At 30.8% G+C, this 23,450-nt stretch overlaps 2 protein-coding genes across 2 annotated transcripts in view; both read left to right on the top strand.

The window, feature by feature from the left end:
- The window catches only part of LOC123014252 (LON peptidase N-terminal domain and RING finger protein 2), a 22,005-nt gene extending 19,100 nt beyond the window's left edge, over positions 1 to 2,905 (top strand). Inside the window, exons 5-6 of the mRNA XM_044413274.1 lie at positions 2,011 to 2,274; positions 2,327 to 2,905. Coding sequence (XP_044269209.1) covers positions 2,011 to 2,274; positions 2,327 to 2,500 — 438 coding nt within the window. The 3' untranslated portion in view covers positions 2,501 to 2,905. The remainder of the gene's footprint in view (positions 1 to 2,010; positions 2,275 to 2,326) is intronic.
- A 3,054-nt stretch (positions 2,906 to 5,959) lies between these two features.
- On the top strand, positions 5,960 to 23,098 carry LOC123014279 (circadian locomoter output cycles protein kaput). Its single transcript, XM_044413310.1, has 10 exons — positions 5,960 to 6,166; positions 13,755 to 13,796; positions 13,848 to 13,996; positions 14,052 to 14,233; positions 14,283 to 14,469; positions 16,420 to 16,486; positions 16,534 to 16,920; positions 16,969 to 17,161; positions 20,627 to 21,013; positions 22,619 to 23,098. Exons 1-10 carry the CDS (start codon positions 6,132 to 6,134, stop codon positions 22,817 to 22,819), a joined length of 1,830 nt encoding a protein of 609 aa, XP_044269245.1. The 5' UTR covers positions 5,960 to 6,131; the 3' UTR covers positions 22,820 to 23,098.
- Positions 23,099 to 23,450: the final 352 nt, after the last annotated feature.

The following is a 23,450-nucleotide window of genomic DNA, read 5'->3' as shown; positions in this document are numbered from 1 at the left end:
GGGTGTTTTTAACTTTTAAATGATAACACCCAGTACATTCTCTAAGAATAAAAATTGTTCTTAAGTTTTAATAATTTTTTTTTTGTTTTTAATCAAGAACTATCTAAATAAAGCTTTGGAGCATGTTTTTGAAACAGTGTGTAGTATTAATGTAACTTATAAAATTTAGTCATAATGTGTATTTGATTATTTAAAAAAAAAACATGTTGAAGGAATTTATTGCATTTATTACAAGAGCAAAGAAAATATACCACCTGAACAGAAAGTATGGAACCAAACGTTTTTTGTTGAAACTATTTATTAAAAAAAAAACTAATTGATGAATGATAAAGTACTATAAAAATGTGACGTTTTATCAAGAATAAAATTTTTCGAAATTTTTTTTGAGTTCTGCCAAATTTTAAATTTTTCTAAATGGCACGGACAACCTAGTATGAAACATTTTTTCACAACGGCTAGATTTAAGGATTACGACTATCTACATTTTATTTAATTTTTATGAAAAAAAAATGCTGTTTTAGCAAACACATTTTTTTTTATCAAGAATAACAAAATTTTTGTTTTGTTTTGAGTTCTGCAAAATTTTTAATTTTTCTAAATGGCACGGACAATCTAGTATGAAACCTTTTTTCACAAAGGCTAGATTTAAGGATTACAACTATCTACATTTTATTTAATTTTTATGGAAAAAAAGTTGCTGTTTTAGTTAAAAAAAACACAAAAATCAAAAACAAAACAATTTCATTCTTAAAACACGATCCCAATTTTTATAGCACTTTAATTGTTACTAGTTATTTCTTCCTAAAGGCAAATGATCAAAAAAATAGTTATTTATTCGACGAGTTTGAGTGTAAATCGGACGGATTATCTCACCGAGTGGGTTAATAAACCACGAGTGTAACGAGTGGTTTATCATCCATGAGGTGGAATAAAGCGTCCGATTTACACCCAAACGAGTTGAATACAACATTTTATTCTTCGAATTAGTCTCAATAAGGCTTAAACTTGCTTTAAATCTGTTAAAAATAATCTGACGTTTCGAATTGAGAAATGCCAAACAGTTGTCAAAACTTTCTTACACCTTTTGTATGTATTTTTTAAAGGAAAGAACAAAATTTTTTCTTTAATCTACAAAATCTTGCAATTTTTTTAATTCCGAAAATACGAATAATTATTGTCAAAACATACAATTTATTTGATATTAAATATTATCAAAGCTAAAAACAATTCTTATAAAGCATCATTGACAACAATTTTTAAAATGGAGACAAAAAGACAATGCAGGGTGTCCGGAAAGTCTCCTTTAAAGGGAATATTGGGTTGTCTCTTAGAGTACTAAAAAAATGTTTAAAAAATTCTATCTGTCAAAAAATCTTGACAATTATTTTTTGACATTTGACATTTCACATTTTTTTATTTTTTATGTCTAATGATACTGATGATTTTGTATATATTTTTTTATAATTATTTAGTAATGGTACAAAAATTTTGCCAATAAAATCCACAAATAACATTAAACAAGAGTTCTAGTTTCTTTTTTTCCTCTTCTAATATTCCTCTTCTAATAGCCTGTAGCAAAAAAAATGGAAAATTATTTTTACAACAGAAAAAAATAAAGTCAAAATACAAGATTTAAATTCTTATAACCTCGAAATTTTTATAGATAATTTTTTTTAAACATTTTTCTTGTTGTTAGGGCACCGTCCAATGATACAGTGTCACGGAGGTGCGCGACTTTCTGGACACCCTGTATATTAAAATAATAAAATAAATAAAATAATAATTACCAAAAAATATTGACTTGAAAAATATTCACTTAAAAAAAAATCATTAATAACTTTTAATTTATTTTAAATAATCTTTGAATTTAAGACATTTAAGTTGAAAAATTCATCTTTTTTCACACAGCGATTCAATTATAATTTAAAATTGAACTCTCTTAACATTACTGTTATTGCAATTTAACTTATTCTTATTTATCAAAAAGTATCAATTTTTCATTTATTTTAGGACGGCTACGACACTGCTAAAATCCAAGTGATCAAAGACACCGTTGTCTCCTCCGACAAGCTCCCCGAACTCATAACCCTCCACCACAAAGTCTACACCAAAGCCTCAAAATGGATCACCTCCCTAACCCCCAAAGTCTTGGCCGAAGTGGAACGTCTCATTGGGAAAATGCCTCGAGTTGAGAAAAACTGGCTGAGCCTCCCCGATGGGCCGTCGTGGACGTGGTGGTTGATGCCTATCCTGCCTCTTAGTTCTCAATTACAAGTAATTAATTAATTGCAGTTTGTGAGAATTAAACCTAATTCGCTTTGTTTAGGTTGTTTTTCTCAGTACTACCAACTTGGAGAAACGTCTCCGTGCAATCGACAAAATGCTCGAAAGGATGGAAATCCGGATGAAATCCCTGGAACGCAACACTTGTCCTTTATCAGAGGATGCGAGCGATTCATGCGATTCGGAGCGAACGATCGAAATCCCTCTAAATAATTAAATAAATTGGCTGTGGATTGGTCCAAATGTGATCGGGGAAACGGATGGAAAAATATACAGAAAAATTCCCTATTGACCTAATGTACAATCATTTTTACGTAGGAAATTTTTTGAATATTTACTGTAGATTGGTAGGATAAATTCTGATTACTGAATGGTTTACGAAATGATATTTGTGATATGTTTCATAAGCGACCAAAAATTTATTTATTTTTATATTGTATGATTTTGTAAGATTTTTTATTGGTTTTCCTACTGAACTACACTGTCTCGGAGTTTTTTTAATTTCTTTTACATTATTTCGTGTTAGGAATAATGTTTTTACGTTTTAATCGCATAATTGTAATTTATTTCGGTTTAATTAAGGAATATTTTTAAGTTTACTTGATAATATTTATTTCATAATTTTATAATTGTTGTAAGTTAATAACTATTTTAAAAGATAAACCAATGAAGAAGTTTTTATATATTTATTTTTGTCATTGTGATATACTTATTATTATTTATTATACTTTCCCAAACTATTTTATTGAATAAATGAATTCGAAATCACATCTGTTGTTGTTTCTTTTACCTTTGCATGTGGCGGATTTTGAGCTCAAAAAGGCAAACAAAACAGTTACAAGACTGATAATAAGTTGGGAATTTTTGAAACAAAACCTGTCATGAAGTGTGTATATTGGTTTGCATAACAGCATTTCACTTGCATAAGCAAAAAAAAATAAAAACATATTGAATCTAGCAGGTCAGGACTGAGCGACATTTTTAAGCCCATCAGAATCAAAACATTTTAAAAATTGAAATTCTAAATATGTTTTTGCTTTCTTGAGATTGTAGTTTTCTTCATACATCCACATTATTTCATATTATTGTCCTGATAAGTACTTTAATTTTAATTGCAATTTTTAATTTTGTATTATGATATTTATGATATTGGTACACCTGACACATTTAAAAATTTGCAAACTTATAACAGTTTTAAGTCTAGAACACTTCTTTGCGTTTCTATGATGTTGGTACTCTTAAAATTTTTAAATTTTGCACATTTCTAGCAATTTTAAATTTGGAATACCTCTTTGTCTTCTTGTGGTTCTAATACCACTACTGTTAAAATTTTCCATGTGTTTAGAAATTTTTAAATTTGCGTCTCTGCGATCCTGGTAACCCTGATGCTTTCAAAATCTTCCAAATTTGTAGCAAACGTTTTTAAGATTTTTTAAGTTTGGATGCCTCTTCACATTTCTATGATTTTAGTACTCATGATACTGATAAATTTTATAGGTTCTTCTTTTTAAATTGTTACATTTCTGTAATCCTAATCCTCCTGATTAATACTTTTAATACTATTAAAGTTTTGCAAAAACCGAGGTAAAAAATTTACTTCTCTAGTCTCTATATTTCTGTAATCCTAATACTCCTGTGGTTTAAAATTGTTAGCGATTTTTTTTAATTAAAAAATTGTGTTCTTGTAACATTGATATCTCTGATCTTTTTACGTTTCTGTAATTCTGTGATTTCTAATTATTTTAGAAGTTTCTTGTTTTTCAAATGTTGAAAAGCGTTTCATGTGAGTGTTTAAGTTGCCTACGAACCCTTAAAGTGTGTAAAATAATGCGAACATGAAGAAGGCTTTTCTTACTAGTAGAACATCAGGCTTTTTCTAAGACTTATTTATAATTTATTACAATAATAAATATAATAAATTACCGTTAACAACAAAGTGACAATCAAATCATATTTTAAGATGTCTAAAACATATTGCCTACTTTGCAACATACAGTACAATTTGTTGGTTTCACACAGAATAAACTTCATTTTTTATTATAGTTTTGCCTTAGCAATGAAAAAATTAACTTTCTTAGCAGTGATCATCTTTGTAAACACACTTTTAGATAGGAATTGTAGGTAAAATATTATTTTTTTGTATACGCTCTCGAAAATAGCTGTTTTAGAGACTCATTACAAACTAAAATGAGTTTTTTTTGAACTCATTAAAATAGTGGGTAAAATGGTTATTTTAGGTAGGTACTCAGTCCCCAAAAACAGTTTCTCCGGACGAAAAAGTCAATTTGGTTACTATGGTAGCAATTTTTTTTTAATTTTTGGGAGCTTTAACAAAAAAAATGTTAACACGTACCTCAAACGTTTTTTGTGGACTCATCTGCTATTCCAGACTCGGCTTCGCCTCGCCCGGAAACAGCAATGATTCGTCTGCAAAAATGTACAGAGTGGTTATAAATGATTTTCATCTAGCCAGCTGTGAATTTTCCATGTAAAATAAAAAAATGCCGCTTTATGAAAATAGGGGTACCTACTTGTTTTAACTCAAAATTAAAAAATCGGCCGTTTACTAAGCGTCCACTTCGAAAATAGACTTCAATTATAAACTTGTTTTCTTCCAAAGTATACATCATTATCAATTATTATTGGAAATTAGTTGAAACAATAAAAGTTTAATTAACAACCATTTATTATTAATTAATAAGTGACACTAATGACAGAACTAGAGCTTTCAAAAAAGTAGAGCGGCACAAATAAAGTTACATGCAAAAAATTCCAAAGCTGGCTAGATGAAAATCATTTATAACCACTCTGTATTTTAGGTTGTACTTGTAATAAAAATAACTATTAAAACATTTTTTTAATGTTTTTTTACATTCCTGTGATTATAATATGTACTTCCATACTTTTGAATCTTATGATTTATTTATTTTTTTAAATTTGGAATACGAGTTTGTATTTTCATTCACGTAATTCTCCTGATACTTTTAAGATCTTGCAAAATATTGTCAAAATTTTAAAAATTGCTTAACTTTTGAGTTCCTTTTTCCCCGTACTTTTTCCCTTTCTGTGGTCCTGATACTTTTGATACATTTAATATTTTGCAGATTTTTAATAAAAATATTATTAGATCAACAATTCCAGCGTTATTATTTAATAAAAATTCTGAAAAATCAAAATTTAGGCCACGTTTTACGCAATTTTGCGATGTTAGGGACCACAAAAATGCACATTAAAAGTTAATTAAATAAATAAAAAAAAAATACAAATGTTAATAATACACGTGACCTGACTACAAATTACAATTTGGGTGTAATTATTAATGAATTTTGATCTCGTAAACACTATTTCTAAATTCCGTAGTAAGTATTTAATGAATGGATCAAAAGCTCAAGTCGCGTGACCCGAAATCCGCTTGGAATTTTCTCGAAATGTGCAATCCCCAAATCAAGAATTTCCTATACAATGCAAACATTTCTTAACGTGGGCTGACGTAACCGTATCAAGGGTAGCAACCACTTCAATAATATAAGAGGGTAAATCTGGCGCTAGCATTCCGCGAATTGATTGGCTGTATTTCTATTACGACATGATTGATTACGAAGTGATAATTCCGCAACGCTTGCGCTTTGAATCTTTTGTCGCGTTTCGCCTTCAGACTCACGTTATATCTCTCGGTCCTAATTATCGCGCTTAAACTTTCAGAGGCGGTTTTTCAGGACATGTGTTACTGAAAAATCATGTGTCATGTGTTCGGTGCAGTGCTAAGTTCCGAAAAGTGCAACCATGAGTGTGATTTTGCTGCTTTACATGTGCTGGAAACATAAATTAAAATTGGATTATAATCAATAATGTCCAGTATTAAGAAAAGCTCCAGACGATCGGAGTAAGTTTTCAGCGGGACGCCGAAATTTTCCTCGATATTTTCGTTACGTTTTGGATTCGTATTTCTCTGGACGCTTGCTTTCAGCTGAAACGTCATTTTATGCAATGCTTTTGACATTGCCATTGGCATATTTTTCATGAAAAAAATTAATCAATAACGAATTTGTTATCGCCGCAAATTAATAATTGTGCTTGTTTGAAGCGTGAAAAGCCAGAGAGAGGTGAAAAAATGCGCATTACGAGCGTGCAATTAAATTAATTATCGCGGACAAATAGTATTATAAAGTGGTTTAACTTTTTGAAATAGATAAATACAATACAGGTTATTATTATTATTAATCATTAAAAGGCGATATTTAATAGTTGTACTATTGTGAAGTTAAGTTAAAAAAATATTTTTTTTTACCTCAATGTTAGTTTTTTTTTATTATATTCTTTGTACGATTTATTAGAAATATTCTACAAAAATACGTAGAGTTTTAAGTTTTACATTTCTGTGTACCGGTGTTCCAAAAAAACGTCTGACTAATTGTTCACAATTTTATACAAGGTGCGCCAGAACTCGCGCCCCAGAGAAAAATGCCATATAAAGTAAGATACCAGGAACATGGAAAAAATGTTAAAAAAATTTCGAAGTTATGAGAGTTTAAATTTTGCAATTTGACTCTATTTATTTCTGTTGGAAAAATAATTTTTCAAGTTTTTTTGCTACAGGCTATTAGAAGAGGAAACAAGGAAGCTATATCCTAAATTGTAATTCTGTTCAATGTTATTTGTGGCTTTTATTGGCAAAATTTTTGTACCTTTACTAAATAATTGTAAAAAAACATATACAAGATCATCAGTATGATTAAATAGACATAAAAAAGTGTCAAATGTCAAAAAATAAATGTCAAAATTTTTTGAACAATTTTGTCATGTTACTGGTACCTTATCTTACATTAAATTTTTCTCTGGGACGCGCGTTCTGACGCACCCTGTATACAGTGTCTTGAAAAAAAGATTTTAAGGGGTGGTTTCCAGAATGAAAAAAAAAGGTCTTAGGCATTTCTTTTTTAATTATCTCAGTAACCGGTGGACTTGATTGACAAAAAAATGCATCTGGAGTAATTTTGTGGCAGTGAAGCTATTGATGGGGTGCACGACATCCCTACAGTGGACTGCGCTCTGAAAATTTTTACTTTAAAATTTTTAATTGATATTAAAAATTGTTCACTCTAATAAGTATGGGGGCAGAGGCGCTGGGGTCAATCTATTTAAGTCGTAAAATCGGAAGAAATTTTTTGAATTTTTTTGGCAGATTCGACTTTAATTCAGAAAAAAAGGTTAAAAAATGCCGCACTAAAACTATAGTACAGTTGGTTGTAATAAAAACGGAAAATAGAATTTTCTTTAGATTGAAACAGATTTTGCCCTTGTCAATTTAGTTGTCAATTTGTCATCTGTCGCATTCAAATATTTTTTTTCTGCAATCCCGCACTTAAATGCCGAGAGCATCAAATGCAAATCAAGATAATCAATTAGTTGGGTACTTACGTGAAAACCCAATGAGTAGTGAGTACTACAGATTAACTGTCAGTTCTAATTTAACCTTTTAGAATTAAGCCATGTTCAAACTATAGATAAATATAAAAATCTGACATTTTTATGCTTTGACATTTTCCGATTTTTTTGCAACCAAGTGTATGGTATTTGGAAGTATTTGGTGAGTGAGGGAAAAATATTTAAAAAATTCTTGATGTTAAATTTGCGCGTGGATGTAGGTTTATTAAAAAAAGTAAAAGTGGTGGTTAAAACTAGTTTTTTAAATAATTTTCAAAATGTTATTGTAATCTTTTTAAATTTAACAATATAGACCGAAATGAGACTAGATAGTGCTCAAAACATGTTTCAACAATTTTAACCAAATATACAGGATGCGCCAGAACTCACGCCTCAGAGAAAAATGTCAAATGCCGGCGGCAATAGGTCGCCAAAAAGTGCAGCCGAAGATGTAACTTTTGCTTGCATAAGAAACTTGCGAGACCCTTAATTCCATCAATCCTAAAAGGGCACCTCAAGGTGCGAGTGAAAAATTATATCCGTTGCTAGGTTACAAAAATAATAGCAATTTGTCTAAAAGTTTCAAAAAATAGTTGGACTATTGTAATTTTGACATTTATTAATTTTCTGACATAACAGGCTATTTTCGAAAATTTTTCTCGGTTGAAGGTGATGTGCACAAGTATAATGAGACGAAATCGTTAAAAAAATTCAAAACTCGATTTCCATTCCTATGAACTCGATGAACCAACAACTTCTCTAATACTTTTAGATGTTTTCTTCAGAAGCATTGTTCCTACTTACCTAACTTTTTCTTAGACAACAAGCCGAAAACTAATGCATTATCTTTATGAAATGAGGAAGCGACTTAGGTTAACCAGAAATACAAAAACGTACGCCAGTTTCTTTACTTTATTGCAATTTGCAAACCTAACAGAAAAATACTTTTTATAAGAATTTGTGCTTGAACAAAACAGGAACACGTCTAATTTCTTTTCGGTCTGGTAGGTCTTGACCGCTCTTGCACCCTGGCAATGGCCCTCAATATGACCTTATAGCCTAGGTGATTTTGCTAATTTCTGTCAAAAAAACGTTTAGAAAATATTCTAGCTGCCTTCCTGGCGTTACACCAACACTCTCAAAAAATGATTAATCATTTCAAAATACATGACAGGAAAGTAATAAATGTTAAAACTCCAGTAAACCAGCTATTTTTTGCAAGTTTGGGACAAATTGGTAGGAGTATTGTTTTTGTAACCCATCGAAGGAGCTAATTTTTCAATCTTGAAGTGCCTTTCTGGGATTGGTGGATTCAAGGGTCTAATAACTTTCTTATGCCGGCTGCAATTTTTTTATTTTTTTTTTCTCTGGGGCGCGAGTTCTGGCGCATCCTGTATGTTTTTTAACTCTTGTGTCCCTTGAACCACATAAACTTGCACTTTGCATCAACGATGGAATCTTTTGATTATAAACTCTTTAGAATTTGTGTTTAATGTCATATGAACATCTGATTGCAGTGCAATATGATCAGATAAAGACAACTCGGGCGGACTTATTTTAACCTCACTTTTAAGCTTGGGTTTCTTACAAAGCGGTGCCGTAATATTAGGTACATACGTCCGTAATATGACGGCGAAAGACGTCACAAAAAAACGGTCACATATTTTTAAACTGAGATCGTTTCCTAAAAGACGGTCAACACCAACGTAACATTTTTAAATGACGTAATGCAAAAGTGATCGCCACCGTTTTTGTGACGTCGTTCACCGTCATATTACGGCACCGCTTTTTAGGAAACCTAAGCTTTACAGAAAATATGTCTAAAGTAGCATTATTTCTTGTACGACACTTAACTAAACTAGAAAAACCGTAGGATTTTGAATAACAACGAATTTTTTTATTTAAATTAACGTCAAAAAATAATATGTTTACACATTTTTGACAGCTAGGGTATTTCATTTTTGTAAGGTATCCATAAAGTTTACCGCACGTCGAGCGTCACGTTATGCGGGAAAATAACACGAAAATTTTAGGCTTTCAGAGACCCCGAAAGAAATGATACTTTATGGTAAATATAGGTACTTCATTAATATCATTTTTTTATCTATTTAGTAGGTATTCATAAATACCGTGCGATCAAATTAGAGTAGGCGGTGATTAAAGTCCTTCAGATGGCAATCTTGATTTTTGACATCAAATGTCAGCGGAAACTTTGACAAGTTTGCGCTTTATTCCTTTTGAGTGAAATAATGTTCACTTTGGAGCAGAAATTTTTTATTGCTGTACAAGAGGAAAACGGTGGATGGTCATTTTCACTTTCAATTTGTGTTGAAATTTTCCAGCCCAGATTCCCAGCCAATGTGTTGCCAACTGTAGAATTAAATCGACGCCTACTCTAATTTATTTTTTATTTGATCGCACGGTACAATTTTTTTTTCGGCAGGATTCTGTTCGCTACATTTTGTGGTGAAAATAGTAAAAGCATAGACCTGTTATGTTTATTGAGTGTTGGACAAATTGAAATATGAATTAATCTAAGAACTGTTCTCGGCCAAAATGTTTTGTACCTACATTATTTGTGCGTTAGGTAAGAATTTCACAGCATTCAGTTTTATTAAAGCACTCAGTTTGGCTACGTGCTTTAATAAAAATAAAATAAAATAAATGAGCTTGGCTGGTTGAAAATGACCTATTTATTTAAATATCATATTTCTGTATGTACTCACAAAGTTTTACTAACGTTATCTCTAAATTACTTAAGAGAAAAACTTGTCCTCAGAAAGAGTCTTCACCTCTACACTGTTGGCCTTACCAAGATTCCATACTTCCTTGTCGCGGACATTTATATACAGGATGCGCCAGAACTCGCGCCCCAGAGAAAATTTTCAAGTAAGGTAAGATACCAGGAACATGAAAAAAATGTTTAAAAAATTCTATCTGTCAAACAACTTGACATATATTTTATGACATTTGACATTTTTTTATATCTATTTTATGATACTGATGATCTTGTATATGTTTTTTTTTTTTAAATTATTCAGTAACGGGACAAAAATTTTGCCAATAAAAGCCACATATAACATTAAACAGAGTTACAATTTAGGATACAGCTTCCTTGTTTCCTCTTTTAATAGCCTATAGCAAAAAAACTTGGAAAATTATTTTTCCAACAGAAATAAATAGAGTCAAAGTGCAAACTTTAAACCCTCATAACTTCGAAATTTTTATAGATAAAATTTTTTTAACATTTTTTCCATGTTCCTGGTATCTTACCTTATATGGCATTTCACTCAGGGGCGCGAGTTCTGGCGCACCCTGTATAATGCGGTCACTCTTTATAATAAGCTGCCAAAAGAAGTTAAGTCGTTTTTGGTGAGCAAATTTTGTAAAAAATTTCTACTCCGCTGTACAAAAAAATTATTAGTGTTAAAACACCTTTATTATTTTTCGATAACGTACAGCTGGAGACAAATTACTTTGGTCGTCAATGTCACTTGAGTGACATTAAATTGTAAAGCATGTTTTAGGACTGTTAACCTTATTCTTAGCCACTGTCAATCATAGTTGACAAGTTATATGTACATATTTTTGATAGAAAAATACAACAGCTGTCATTAATTTGAAATTGTCATTCATTTTAACGTTAAAGCTTGAATTACATTAAAGTGTCAGAAAAGTGACGACCAAAGTATTTTGTCTCCAACAGTACTCTCTCTTTCATTCTTTCACTGTCTTTACTTCTTCTTCTTGTATGAATTTTAATTTAGTTTTATGTGTACTTAGGTTAAGTTGAATAGTCTATTGGCTAGATTTCGCCTGTACAGTTACGGACTTAAAATTTCGGGCAGTATTGCCATTTTCATAATGTAAACTCTAAAATAACCTTTAATTGTCAAATGTCAGTCATGATGACAGTAAAGGGTTTACTGTGAACTTTTTAAAGTGACAGAAAAGTACTGCCCGAAATTTTCATTCCGCAAGTGTACATATTACTTACGAAATATAGACCTTTATTATTATTATTATATTAAACCTTTACGCTGAAAAAATATACCTGCCGCACTTATAATGGAAAGCCTATTATGCTTTTTATTACGTTTTTGAATTAGTGGAGCTATTCTATACCTCGTGATTTGAGGTGAAGTAGATCAAAAACATTTGATTTCTATGTAAAAAAAGTAAGTATCTGTGTTACAAGTGAACCCTACTAACAAATTTTGAGTCAGAATGTTCCACTATTTCATACAGAAAAAACATTGTGAAAAGTGACAGAAATGGCGAGAGCTGTAGCACGAGATACCGTGCGATCAAAAAATAAATTATAGTAGGCGAGGATTAATATTCTACAGTTGGCAACACGTTGGCTTTGAATCTAGGCTGGAAATTTTCCACACAAACTGAAAGTGAAAATGATCATTCACCGTTTTTGTATTGTACAGCATTTTTGTAATAACTTGCAACAATAAAAATTTTCTGCTCTAAAGTGAACATTATTTCACTCAAAATGAATAAAACGCACACTTGTCAAAGTTTCCGCTGTCATTTGATGTCAAAAATCAGGATTGCCATCTGAAGGACTTTAATTACCGCCCACTCTATTTTTTTTTTGTTCAATACACTGTTTTAAAATTTAGTTTGTTAATTAAAATCTTCGAAAAAACACTTTTTTTAATTTTTCATTAGCTTGTAAAATTTGATCATATCGTGTAATACATTGTTGTAATCAGAAACAAAAAGACTTTTCAAAACTACAGAAATAAAATATGGCGTCCATAAGAAAATCCGAAGTTGAGTGTTGTAACACTGATATCAAGAGCGCCTTGGAAAATACGATGACAGATTTAGATTTCTTGTAAAAAAGTGTCTTAAGAACGTTCTAGTTAAAAACGTCTATTAGTCTTTTAGTTTTCGGATGAAAAAATAAAAACGAAAATTCCAAATTTCCGTTTTTTTTCAAATAATTCAAAATCTAAAAATGATACATTAACTTTTTTTTAAATTTTTGTTCAACATAAAAATGCACAACTTTGCCCTAATTTAACCAACCTTGTATCTCTTATAATAACTGAAATTACCATGAGGGAGCTCGAAAAACGAACGCCTGTATAACAATTTCAATGTATGAGAGTTTAAATTTTGCAATTTGACTCTATTTATTTCTGTTGGAAAAATAATTTTTCAAGTTTTTTTTGCTACAGACTATTAGAAGAGGAAACAAGGAAGCTGTATCCTAAATTGTATATATGTTCAATGTTATTTGTGGCTTTTATTGGCAAAATTTACGTACCTTTACTAAATAATTAAAAAAAAAACATATACAAGATCATCAGTATTATTAAATAGACATAAAAAAATTTCAAATGTCAAAAAGTAAATGTCAAAATTTTTTGACAGATAGAATTTTTTTAAACTTTTTTTCCATGTTCCTGGTATCTTATCTTACTTGAAATTTTTCTCTGGGGCGCGAGTTCTGGCACACCTGTATTTTAGGAGTAGTTTATTTATTAGTAAAGGAAATCAATATGAAATTGCTTCATCTGATTGAAATTTAAATGAATTTATTTTTCCAACATTTCATTCCATAATACATAATTTTCAAAGCAATAACGGAACCTCATAGAAAGTTGTAGCGATGTCAATGACAGTGGAGGTAGTGTCACATTTTTCTCATGAAATGTTAGATATTTCAGGGTTACGGCATAGATCGTAACGGTAGTAACACTTTTAAATAACATATTTAGAATAATCGAGGTGCGGTTACTTCAATTATTATTAAATCAGAAATTACGTAATTGCGCATTATTTATCAATTACATCAAACAGATCACTTTCTTTTACTCATACGCATAACAGTAAAAATTATTAAATGATTCAGGTATTTTCACGATCATTATACACTTTCTTTTCTTATATTGTCTGTGAAAAAAAGGACAGAAAAAAGTCATCATTACTTCTATTTTCGTGAAAATTGACAAGTTTTATTAAAAAAATTGTTTTCTGTGTTACTTTTTTTTGTAAATATTTATTTACACTCAATATTGTTTTAGGGATACGATGGACGATGATTCCGACGATAAGGACTCAAAACGGTAAAATAATTCCCCAATTTGAAAAATAATTACTAAAATGGCGTTAATTAGGAAATCTCGAAATTTGAGTGAGAAAAAAAGGCGAGACCAATTTAATTTGCTAGTAAATGAATTAAGTTCAATGGTAGCAACAGGAAGTCGAAAAATGGACAAGTCTACTGTGCTAAAATCAACTATAGCATTCTTAAAAAATCATAACGGTAATTTATTAAATTATTATTTTTTCATTTAATTTCATTTAAAATGTTTTATTAGAAATAGCCGTACGATCTCGTGTTAACGAAATCCAAGAAGACTGGAAACCGACGTTTCTCACAAACGAAGAATTCACTCATTTAGTCCTGGAGGCTGTAGATGGTTTTATTATGGTGTTTTCAGCTTCCGGTCAAATTTTTTACGCGTCGGAAAGTATTACCTCGCTTTTGGGACATTTACCGGTACTTTCTCTCCTCTAAACTTTTTCAAAATACTACAATTTTTTTCCAGAATCAAGTTCTCAACATGACAATATACGAAATGGCAAACGAAGAAGAACACAGTCACCTTTACAATATTTTACTCACTCCGTCCGAAGACCAGGGTCAAATTTCCTTCTCGTGTCATTTGCGACGTGGAGATCCTGACTCAAAACAGAATCCCTCCTTTGAACTCGTGCACTTTGTAGGATATTTTAGTAAGTTGATTCAAATTATGTCATTTTATCTTGCTTTTCACGTGAATATAAATTATGTAATGCACGTGAGCGTGACTCGACTGGACAAGAAGCAACAAGCAAGGTTGTTCAATACGGAAATTGCAAATATGCATTATTTATCCTTAGTTTACATTGACATATTATTCTTCGCCATCAGAAAATCAATAAAACTTTTAAAAAATCTTTGCCAAAGCCGCCCACAGTACTGTGTACAGAAGGACTTATCTTTAACGTTGTTTTTCATTTCTGTCAAATTTATTGGTGCAAGGTTTGAGCGGTTTGTTTTTTAATGTTTTAAAAAACTCTGTTATTTGTAACAAATCAACATTAGAACATTTTTGAAAGATAAAATTGATATTTTTACAACTAGGAAAAAATTGTTACCATGGCAATTTTCACTTTTCATCCTAGACTTAATTTTTTTTTAATCCTAGCTTTAAAACACTTTTGATCTTAATAAAACACAATATACAAGAGATGGTAGAATTGAAATTAGAAATCTGCCACTGGTCCCACTGGAGTAAAGTGTCAATTGTGAACTGTCATTGTTCAAATGTCTCAACCTCCAAAAATAGTTTTGCACAAATTTTGTTCAAATTTGCAATTTCAAAAAAAAATTAATATGCACCTCGGTACTAAAATCATTGTTCATTACTCATGTGTTTTATTTGCCTCGGTTATCGCCTCGTCAACTAAATACACATTCGTAATAAAATAAGACTTTAGTACCTTGATCCATAAATAACTATTATTATACTTTGTCACATTTTTCCAAGAAACATTTAGGTTAAGAAAAACTGGTTCTGTAAATTAAAGCATGAAATATTTTTTTTGTTTGCCACCAAAAATATAAAAAAATACCTAAAAAATTTAAAAATATTAAAAGACTTTTTGAGCTTTTATCGAAACCATTAACTGATTTGAGAAATACAATAAAAAAATAGAGGAAAAATAATACAATTTGGTGTATTAAAGAAAATAAAAAAAGTTGAATACAATCATATTTAAGTTTTAAAATAATGGTTGTAAATGTTTTCCGAGTAGTTGGCATTTTTTTATGTCTATTTAATGATACTGATAATCTTGTATATGTTTTTTTACAATTATTGAATAAAAGTAGAAAAAAATTTGCCAATAAAAGCCACAAATAACATTGAACAGAGTTGCACTTTAGCATACAGCTTCTTTGTTTCCTCTGTAGCAAAAAAAAACTTGTAAAATTATTTTTCCAACAGAAATAAATAGTCAAGGTGCAAATTTTAAACTCTCATAACTTCGAAATTTTTATAGAAAAATTTTTTTTTACATTTTTTCCGTGTTCCTTGCATCTTACCTTATATGGCATTTTTCTCTGGGGCGCGAGTTTTGGCGCATCCTGTATTAACAAAATATGTAGTCAGCTGGTATCTTGTGCATGCTTTGGTCATCCCTTTAAAAAAAATTATTGGTCGGTTTACAAAACATTCAATTTCAATCAAATTTTAATTCGTGATTAATTTAACGTTTGTCAATGGAAAGTAAACGACAACTTAATTCGAATTAGTTTAATCCTATAGATTAAATTTTAATTAGCTTTCTGTAAATTGTCCCTTATTACTGTTACTAAAATAATGATAAAACATAACAGAAAATCTTTTATAACAAGTAAAAAAAAAATACAAAATTGCTTTTTTTTGTTTTAAATGTTTGTTTAGGTACATATTAATGTATTCGTTTTTTTGTCATAAATTTATTATCAAAGTAGTCTATAATTCTCAAATTAAGTTTGCAATTCTGAATAAAAAAAAATTGGAAGATATGTAACTTACATCTTGTCTAGATTTGTCCATGTTGCCAACTTAATTTCAATTTTATCACTTTGATCAGACATTTAAATTAACAACTGACGTTTTTGCTACAAATACATACTGAATTTTGCAATTTTTGCAGGATCTGATGAAGATATGGTCCAGAGCGAAAACAGATATAGCGGCTACTCTGGGGAGGCCGACACCAGGTAATTTTTTTCTCAATTTTTTACCTTTTGGAAATATTTTTTTTTAGACTGGTGTTTGTGGGCACTGGCAAGATCAAGACCCCTCGCCTGATCCGTGAAATGCCCTTGGTCGACTCCAGCAAAAGCGAATTTACTTCCCGTCATAGCCTGGAGTGGAAATTCCTCTTTCTCGACCACCGCGCGCCCCCCATAATCGGTTACCTCCCTTTCGAGCTTTTAGGCACTTCCGGTTACGATTACTACCACGTCGACGATTTGGACAATATAATAATCGGTCACAAAGCCCTCATGCAAAAAGGCGAGGGTACTTCTTGTTTTTATAGATTTCTTACAAAAGGCCAACAATGGATTTGGTTGCAGACCAGATATTACATAACTTATCATCAGTGGAATTCCAAACCGGAGTTTATTGTTTGTACTCATCGTGTCGTAAGGTAGGAAAGGTCAGAAATTGCAGGTGATGAACTAATGAAGGTTTGCAGTTATGTTGATGTTATGAAACAAAGTCGGAAAGAGGAAGGGGTTACAACATCGGGGACTTCCCCGGGGAATGGAGGGACGACGTGGCCGAAAAACACCAAGAGTAATATACGACAAGGGACGGCTTCGGAGTGCACCTCCATGTCGGCGGACTCACCAACGTCGAGGCAGTCGGTCATGACGCAGTTTTCGGTGGTAGGTGACTGGGCAAAAACCTAAATTTGTTGTTCTAATTCTAAATTATAATAAATATTACGACTTCTGCCTACATTCAACCACATTTATAATCAAAGTGGGCAGCCTTTGAAATTAAAGTGGCAACATTGATTATTATGGAGATAATTGTGACACAAAATATCTATTGCCAACATTGAATTTTTAGCCTGTCGGGTTGTTTCAGGTTTGCATTTGTTAGTCAATGTTGCCAAATTAAGAATCATCAGTATCAACTGATAAATTTGTGATCTACTTAAGGACAAAAATCACCATTATTATTTACAATCACTTTAGATAATTCAATATTATTGTTTACTTAATTTTAAAATCTTTGGCCACTATGATTTATTGACCGCATGATAGAAATGTAAAGAATGATCAATAATGACTGTTTAAATTGGTAACAGAATTACGAGCATTTGATTATTCAGCTGGTTATTAGCTGGTATTTTGATCAAAGCCAATTTATATATATTTTTCAAATTTAATTGTCAACTTAAAATTCTGAAAATGTTTCGGTATCTATCTTGCGTTTGATAGCTCTTCTTCAAAACATGGCGATCTACAGGATGCGCCAGATCTCGCGCCAAAGAGCTAAGAACATGGAAAAAATGTTAAAAAAATTCTATCTATAAAAATTTTAAAAGTTATGGAAGTTTAAATTTTGCACTTTCACTCTATTTCTTTTTGTTGGAAAAATAATTTTCAGGCTATTAGAAGAGAAAACAAGGAAGCTGTATCCTAAATTGTAATTCTGTTTAATGTTATTTGTGGCTTTTGTTGGCAAAATTTTTGTATCTTTACGAAATAATTATAAAAAAGACATACAGAGTGTCAATTTTAAAACTTGCAATCGCCAATATCTCTAGAACTAAAAAAGTTATTGAGAATCACTCAAAACCGTTTCGGTAGTTTTTAGGGGGAATCAAAATGGCATGGTAAGTCAGCTCCTCCACCCACCCTTCAAACCACGCCACCTTAAGTTGAAAATTTTAAATGACACGCCCCTACTTGCGATACATCGTTGGAAAGCCCATAACGAGCGCTTTTCAAAAATGTCATACAACAGCCTATTTGGTAAAGTCATTTTTACAATTATTCAAAAACGAAGACGTTAAATTTTAATTTTTTTTACTATATTCAAGGGTAGGAGGAGGTGTGTCACTTATCATGTCATTTTAATTCCCCCTAGGAACCACCAAAACGGTTTTGAGTGATTATTAATAACGTTTTCAGTTGAGAGAAATTGCCGATTGCAAGTTTTAAAATTGACACAGTGTATACAAAATCATCACTAGGTTTTTCTTAAATAGATATAAATAAATGTCAAATGTCAAAATATAAATGTCAAAATTTTCTGACAGATAGAACTTTTTAAATATATTTTTCATGTTCCTGGTATCTTATCTTACTTGAAATTTTTTTCTGGGGCGCGAGTTCAGACACCTGTATTTATTAACCAATTTATTAATCAATTTAGATCTGCTTTCATAAATTATCGCTTTTTTTAGAAAAAACTTTATTTAAAATTTATTAATTTTTAGCAAAAAAATTAGATTTTAACTGTTAAATGATAATTGAATGAATTGTTTACACAATGTACACTAAGTATTCAATTAAATTTCTAATCAGAGGAGGTTTGACTTTGAAATTAAGTTGGCAAAAACATACAGATTTTACTTATTTTGAGAGAATTTTTGTATACAAGGCAAAAAAATTCAAAATTTTACATTGTTTTGTCTGTTTGTTACGTCACTTTTCACCAGTTTTGAGCATTTTTTCTAATTTTGAAAAATCGGACAAATTGGATATTTTAAAATCGAACTAAATATCGCTCTTTGCAACACTTTAAGGGGAAAACAATTTTTTGTGTAATTTTTTATTTTTCACAATTTGTTTGAAAATTTCAAAATTTCAAAAATGAAAAATTTATTCGCAAAAAATTTCAAAATATGATTTTCAAGATGTAAAATTGCACTTGAACACGATGTACCTAATAGTGACTGCATGCTCTTTGATGAATGATTTTTTTTCGAAAAAAATCGACAATATGAAAAATTTAGAAATCGAACCCATGTACGTTTTTCGTACTTCCATGAGGGTAGGGTTCAAGGAGCACGTAAAATGTTTAAAACTCGGATGATGTGATGTTTTATCAGGAATAAAATTTTTCGAAATTTTCTTTTGTTTTTGAGTTCTACAACTTCTTTTTCATTTTTTTAAATGGTTATGATCTAAAGATTACTACTATCTACTTTATACAGCGTGTTTACGGTCTTGGAGTTGAAAATTGACCTAGTAATAGAAGAGGACAGAAATATTGTAATCGAGAAAAAAAACTCACACAATTGTTATTATTAAGAATCTTAATTAACTCCAAAATATTGGTACACGATGTGAGGATCACTGGAACTATTTCCCTGTTCAGATAAAATTGTATAGTTGTAACAAATAAAAAAAATCGTATTCATGACAATGAAAGAGGAAAGTCACAGTTTGACACTGTGATTATTTGTTTTGCTTTTGCTTTAGTTTTTATCAAAATTCGAAGATCTTCAGTTTAATCTCTTCCAGCGAAATGGTTTCCAATATGTTTGATTCGTTTTTCTTAATTTTTTTCCAAATTTATGGATCGCAAATATTACATAATAAATTGGTTCTCGTGATTTACGGTGAAACACAAGGTAATGATACTGTTGAGTGATGACCATTGTTGCAATTCTCAAACAAATAATATAAAATTAATTATTTCCTTTTACAACATGAATTTTAGTTTTATGTAGTGTATTAGTTTTCTTCTACCGTGAATATTTTCTCATTTAAATTTCAACTCAAGACCGTATTTAATTTTTCAAAAAGCATAAGTTTCATAAATTGCAATTTTGACAAAAAAAAATTGCACAAATCAAAACGAAATAAAATTTCGTTCTTATTATTTTCTGAAGGCAAATGATTAAAAAAAAAACGCTTGGTTCTATACTTTTTATTCACCCTGTATATGGACGACAGATTATTTTAATTATTTAGTTTAGTTTTTCCACCTCCTGTTCTTCCTTTTATGAAATAAAATATTAAGGAAAAATAGTCAGTTTGAAGACCTTGCAGAATTGGTAATTCACTGAGAGAAAGTCAAATAACGGATTTGATAAATAGACTATAAATTGAAACCTGCTTTGTACAGGCTTACAAGGTTGGTATTGTGAATGTAAGACATTAAAGTCATTTTTATTTTCTGGATGTAATCAATGCCGGTATTTATACACCTCCCGCTGTTATTCTTGTGCAATTATTACATCAATAATAATTAAAATTGAGATGCATAATAATTTATTATTTTAGATGTACACATATCCACACACCTGTATCAAATTTATTGCCATACCTTGTATGAGTAAGCGAAAATAGTAAACAACAAACATTACACAAAATATCAACTTTTTGCAGAAATCAGAGTCCAATCAACCTAAGCCTCCCCCTCAAATGCTCCAACCCCAACCTCAACCTCAGCCTCTCCAACCCCAAAACCAAATCCAACCCCCCCACTCCCAGTCCCTCAACCACCAGTTTCTGGAACCACCCCAGTATGTAGCTGCTATTCCTATGCAACCAGTCATTTCTGGATTTTCCCCCACTGGAGTGATTTCCCCGATCCAACCTCTCGACAACGTGATGCTGACACCGGCCCAGACCCAAATCCAAATCGACCTCCAGAGAAAACATGCCGAACTCCAAGCAATCATCGGCCAACAACAGGCAGAATTGAGGAGAGTCTCCGAGCAGCTTTTGATGGCCAGGTTGGGGCTTCTACCTCACAATCAACCGGCGCAAAATGTAATAATAAATTTTTTCTATTTCGGTGGTAGAATAAGTCTATTCCAGCACCCAAATGACGTCATTTGAGTGCTGGAATAAGTTGTTGGCGTTAATTTAATTTTAGTGATTTCTTCACAATTCATTTTCATTTCAATTCAATTTTCATTTTTCATTTCAATAAGAATTATTTTTATTTTTTACACCCGCTTAAAATAATTCCACATAATTGTTGCCAACCGTCGCAAAATTCTCTAGAAAAAAAAGGAAAATTTTGGTTTTTTAATTTACAAAATGATATAAAGCGGCAAAATAGAAAAAAATAGTATAAAGCACTTGTTGCAGAAGGTTCTTCAAGCACTCATTTGTTCCTCAAATCGCCGCTACGGAGCTCGTTTAGGAAGTTCAAATTTGTGCTTGAATAGATCTGCAACTTGTACAGTCGAACAAAGTGAAAATGACGCTTCAATAAAACAGCCCCTGCTGTGGATGCCAACCCTTCTAACGATAAGCACGCAAGATCGTAAATTATCGGATTGCAAACTTGACGTAGTTTTAAGATAAATTCCTTTAGGAGCCGGTTTACAGAAAGCGAAATAAAAATTTAGTTCACAATTATTAAACTAATTCGAATTAAGTCGCCATTTATTTTGCATATTTTTTTAACTGTTTCAAAATAAAATTATTTTATAAATGATTTATTTTACATAAAATCAAGTTTAAAATAGAGAAAGCCTATTTCGTACAAAAATTATGTTACTTAATTTAATTTTATTATTAAAGCATAATTTTCTTTAAGAACTGGTTCTTGTTAAATTGTGTTTTTATAAAACTTAACGTTTTTATTTAATTTAAAAGTATTACAATTACCAAAAAATAAAAGCAGAACTGAAATATTTGAAATAATTTTGCCGTTTTTTTTCATGGTTTAATTAAATAAATAATTTTGATTCGTTTTCAATGACAATTGCGAAACTAATAGAAAACTTAGGGCCGGTTTACAGAACGTATTAATCGCAATTAAATTTTAAACTTGACGTTTGTCAATGCAAAATAAATGGCAACTTAATTCGAATTAGTTTACCTAATTCTGAATTAAATTTTAATTTCCCTTCACACGTGGAATAAATTTTTCTTCTCGCAAATAAACAATAGTTTAATTCATTTGTTGTTTTACATAAAATCTAGTTCAAAAATTATGTTAATTAATTTTATTTTGAGAAAACAGTTAAAAAAATATTAAGTTAATAATGATTTGTTTTTTCGTCAATGTCATTATTAATGCATGATTTTCTTTAAGAAATGGTTTGTTAAATTTTTCATTAAAAAAATTAAATATTTTCACTTAATTAATTTGACGTTTGTCATTTCAAAGTAAATGGCAAATTAATTCGAATTAGTTTAATTCTGAATTAAACTTTAATTTGGCTTTCTGTAAACCAGCTCCAAGAGGAATTTATGTTGAAACTGCAATCCGATAATTTACGACCCTGTCTGCTTGCGGTTAGAAGGGTCGGCATCCAGCAGGGGCTGGTTTATTGAGGCGTCATTTTCATTTTGTTCGACTGTACTTTAATATACTATTATTATTGTTGGTTTGGAAATGATGAAAAAAATGTGTTGCAGTATTCTCCTCAAGTGTCTATAACATATCAAGGCTCGAATTCGGGAACAGTCAGTAGTACCACCACAACAATTCCAGGCATTCAATCGAGTGCTGTAGGCTCACCGTCTCTCATAGTACCTGTAAGCATATCTCTACCAATACCTCAACATCAACCAAATATGTTGTATACGCCATCAGACTCTAATGGACAAACTAAATAAGTTTTAGTGCGAAAAAACCAAAGACGAAAACGAACAATTCGCTCAATTTGTTACCGTAACCCTACCTCTGTGTTATCGTGTCTTAAAATTGTCAGTTATTAATTTTCAGTGGTGATAATAAATTGATCAACGCACAATAATGGAGGTGTATTAAATGCAGTGATTTTTAACAAAATTAAGGAAACAACAAAATGGATATAGCTTGTTCCAAATCTGGTGGCGAACTGACGTTGTCAAAAATGACTGAATTTTGACACTAAACATATGTTTACTATTAAAAAAAATATTGTTCATAGGCGTCGTATGAAATAATATTTTAAAACCACTGTTATTCTTTAAAAAATTATAATAAGTAGGTACTCGTACATAAAATGAAGAATGATGAACAAATTTTTAAATTGTTAACGCATGAAAAGAATTTTCAAAAATGATATTCCTAACAATCCTTGTCTTCAAAATTTTTAGAGAAAAAAAGTACGCCCAGGTATTTTTTATCTTAACCAAATGGGCGCACTCCAAGTGTCTTTTTTGACACTTTCAGTTCGCCACCAGATGTGGAATAAGCTCTAACTCTGTATTTGAATCGTACACAATTGTCATATTTGTTTATAACCTCAATGATAATTATTTA

The sequence above is a fragment of the Tribolium madens genome, unplaced genomic scaffold, assembly GCF_015345945.1.
Source record: "Tribolium madens isolate multiple individuals breed KSU strain unplaced genomic scaffold, Tmad_KSU_1.1 Scaffold_97;HRSCAF=244;Tcas5.2_LG3a, whole genome shotgun sequence".
NCBI lineage: Eukaryota > Metazoa > Arthropoda > Insecta > Coleoptera > Tenebrionidae > Tribolium > Tribolium madens.
The sequence above is the reverse complement of the archived record's forward strand: the minus strand, read 5'-3'. Positions and strand labels throughout refer to the sequence as shown.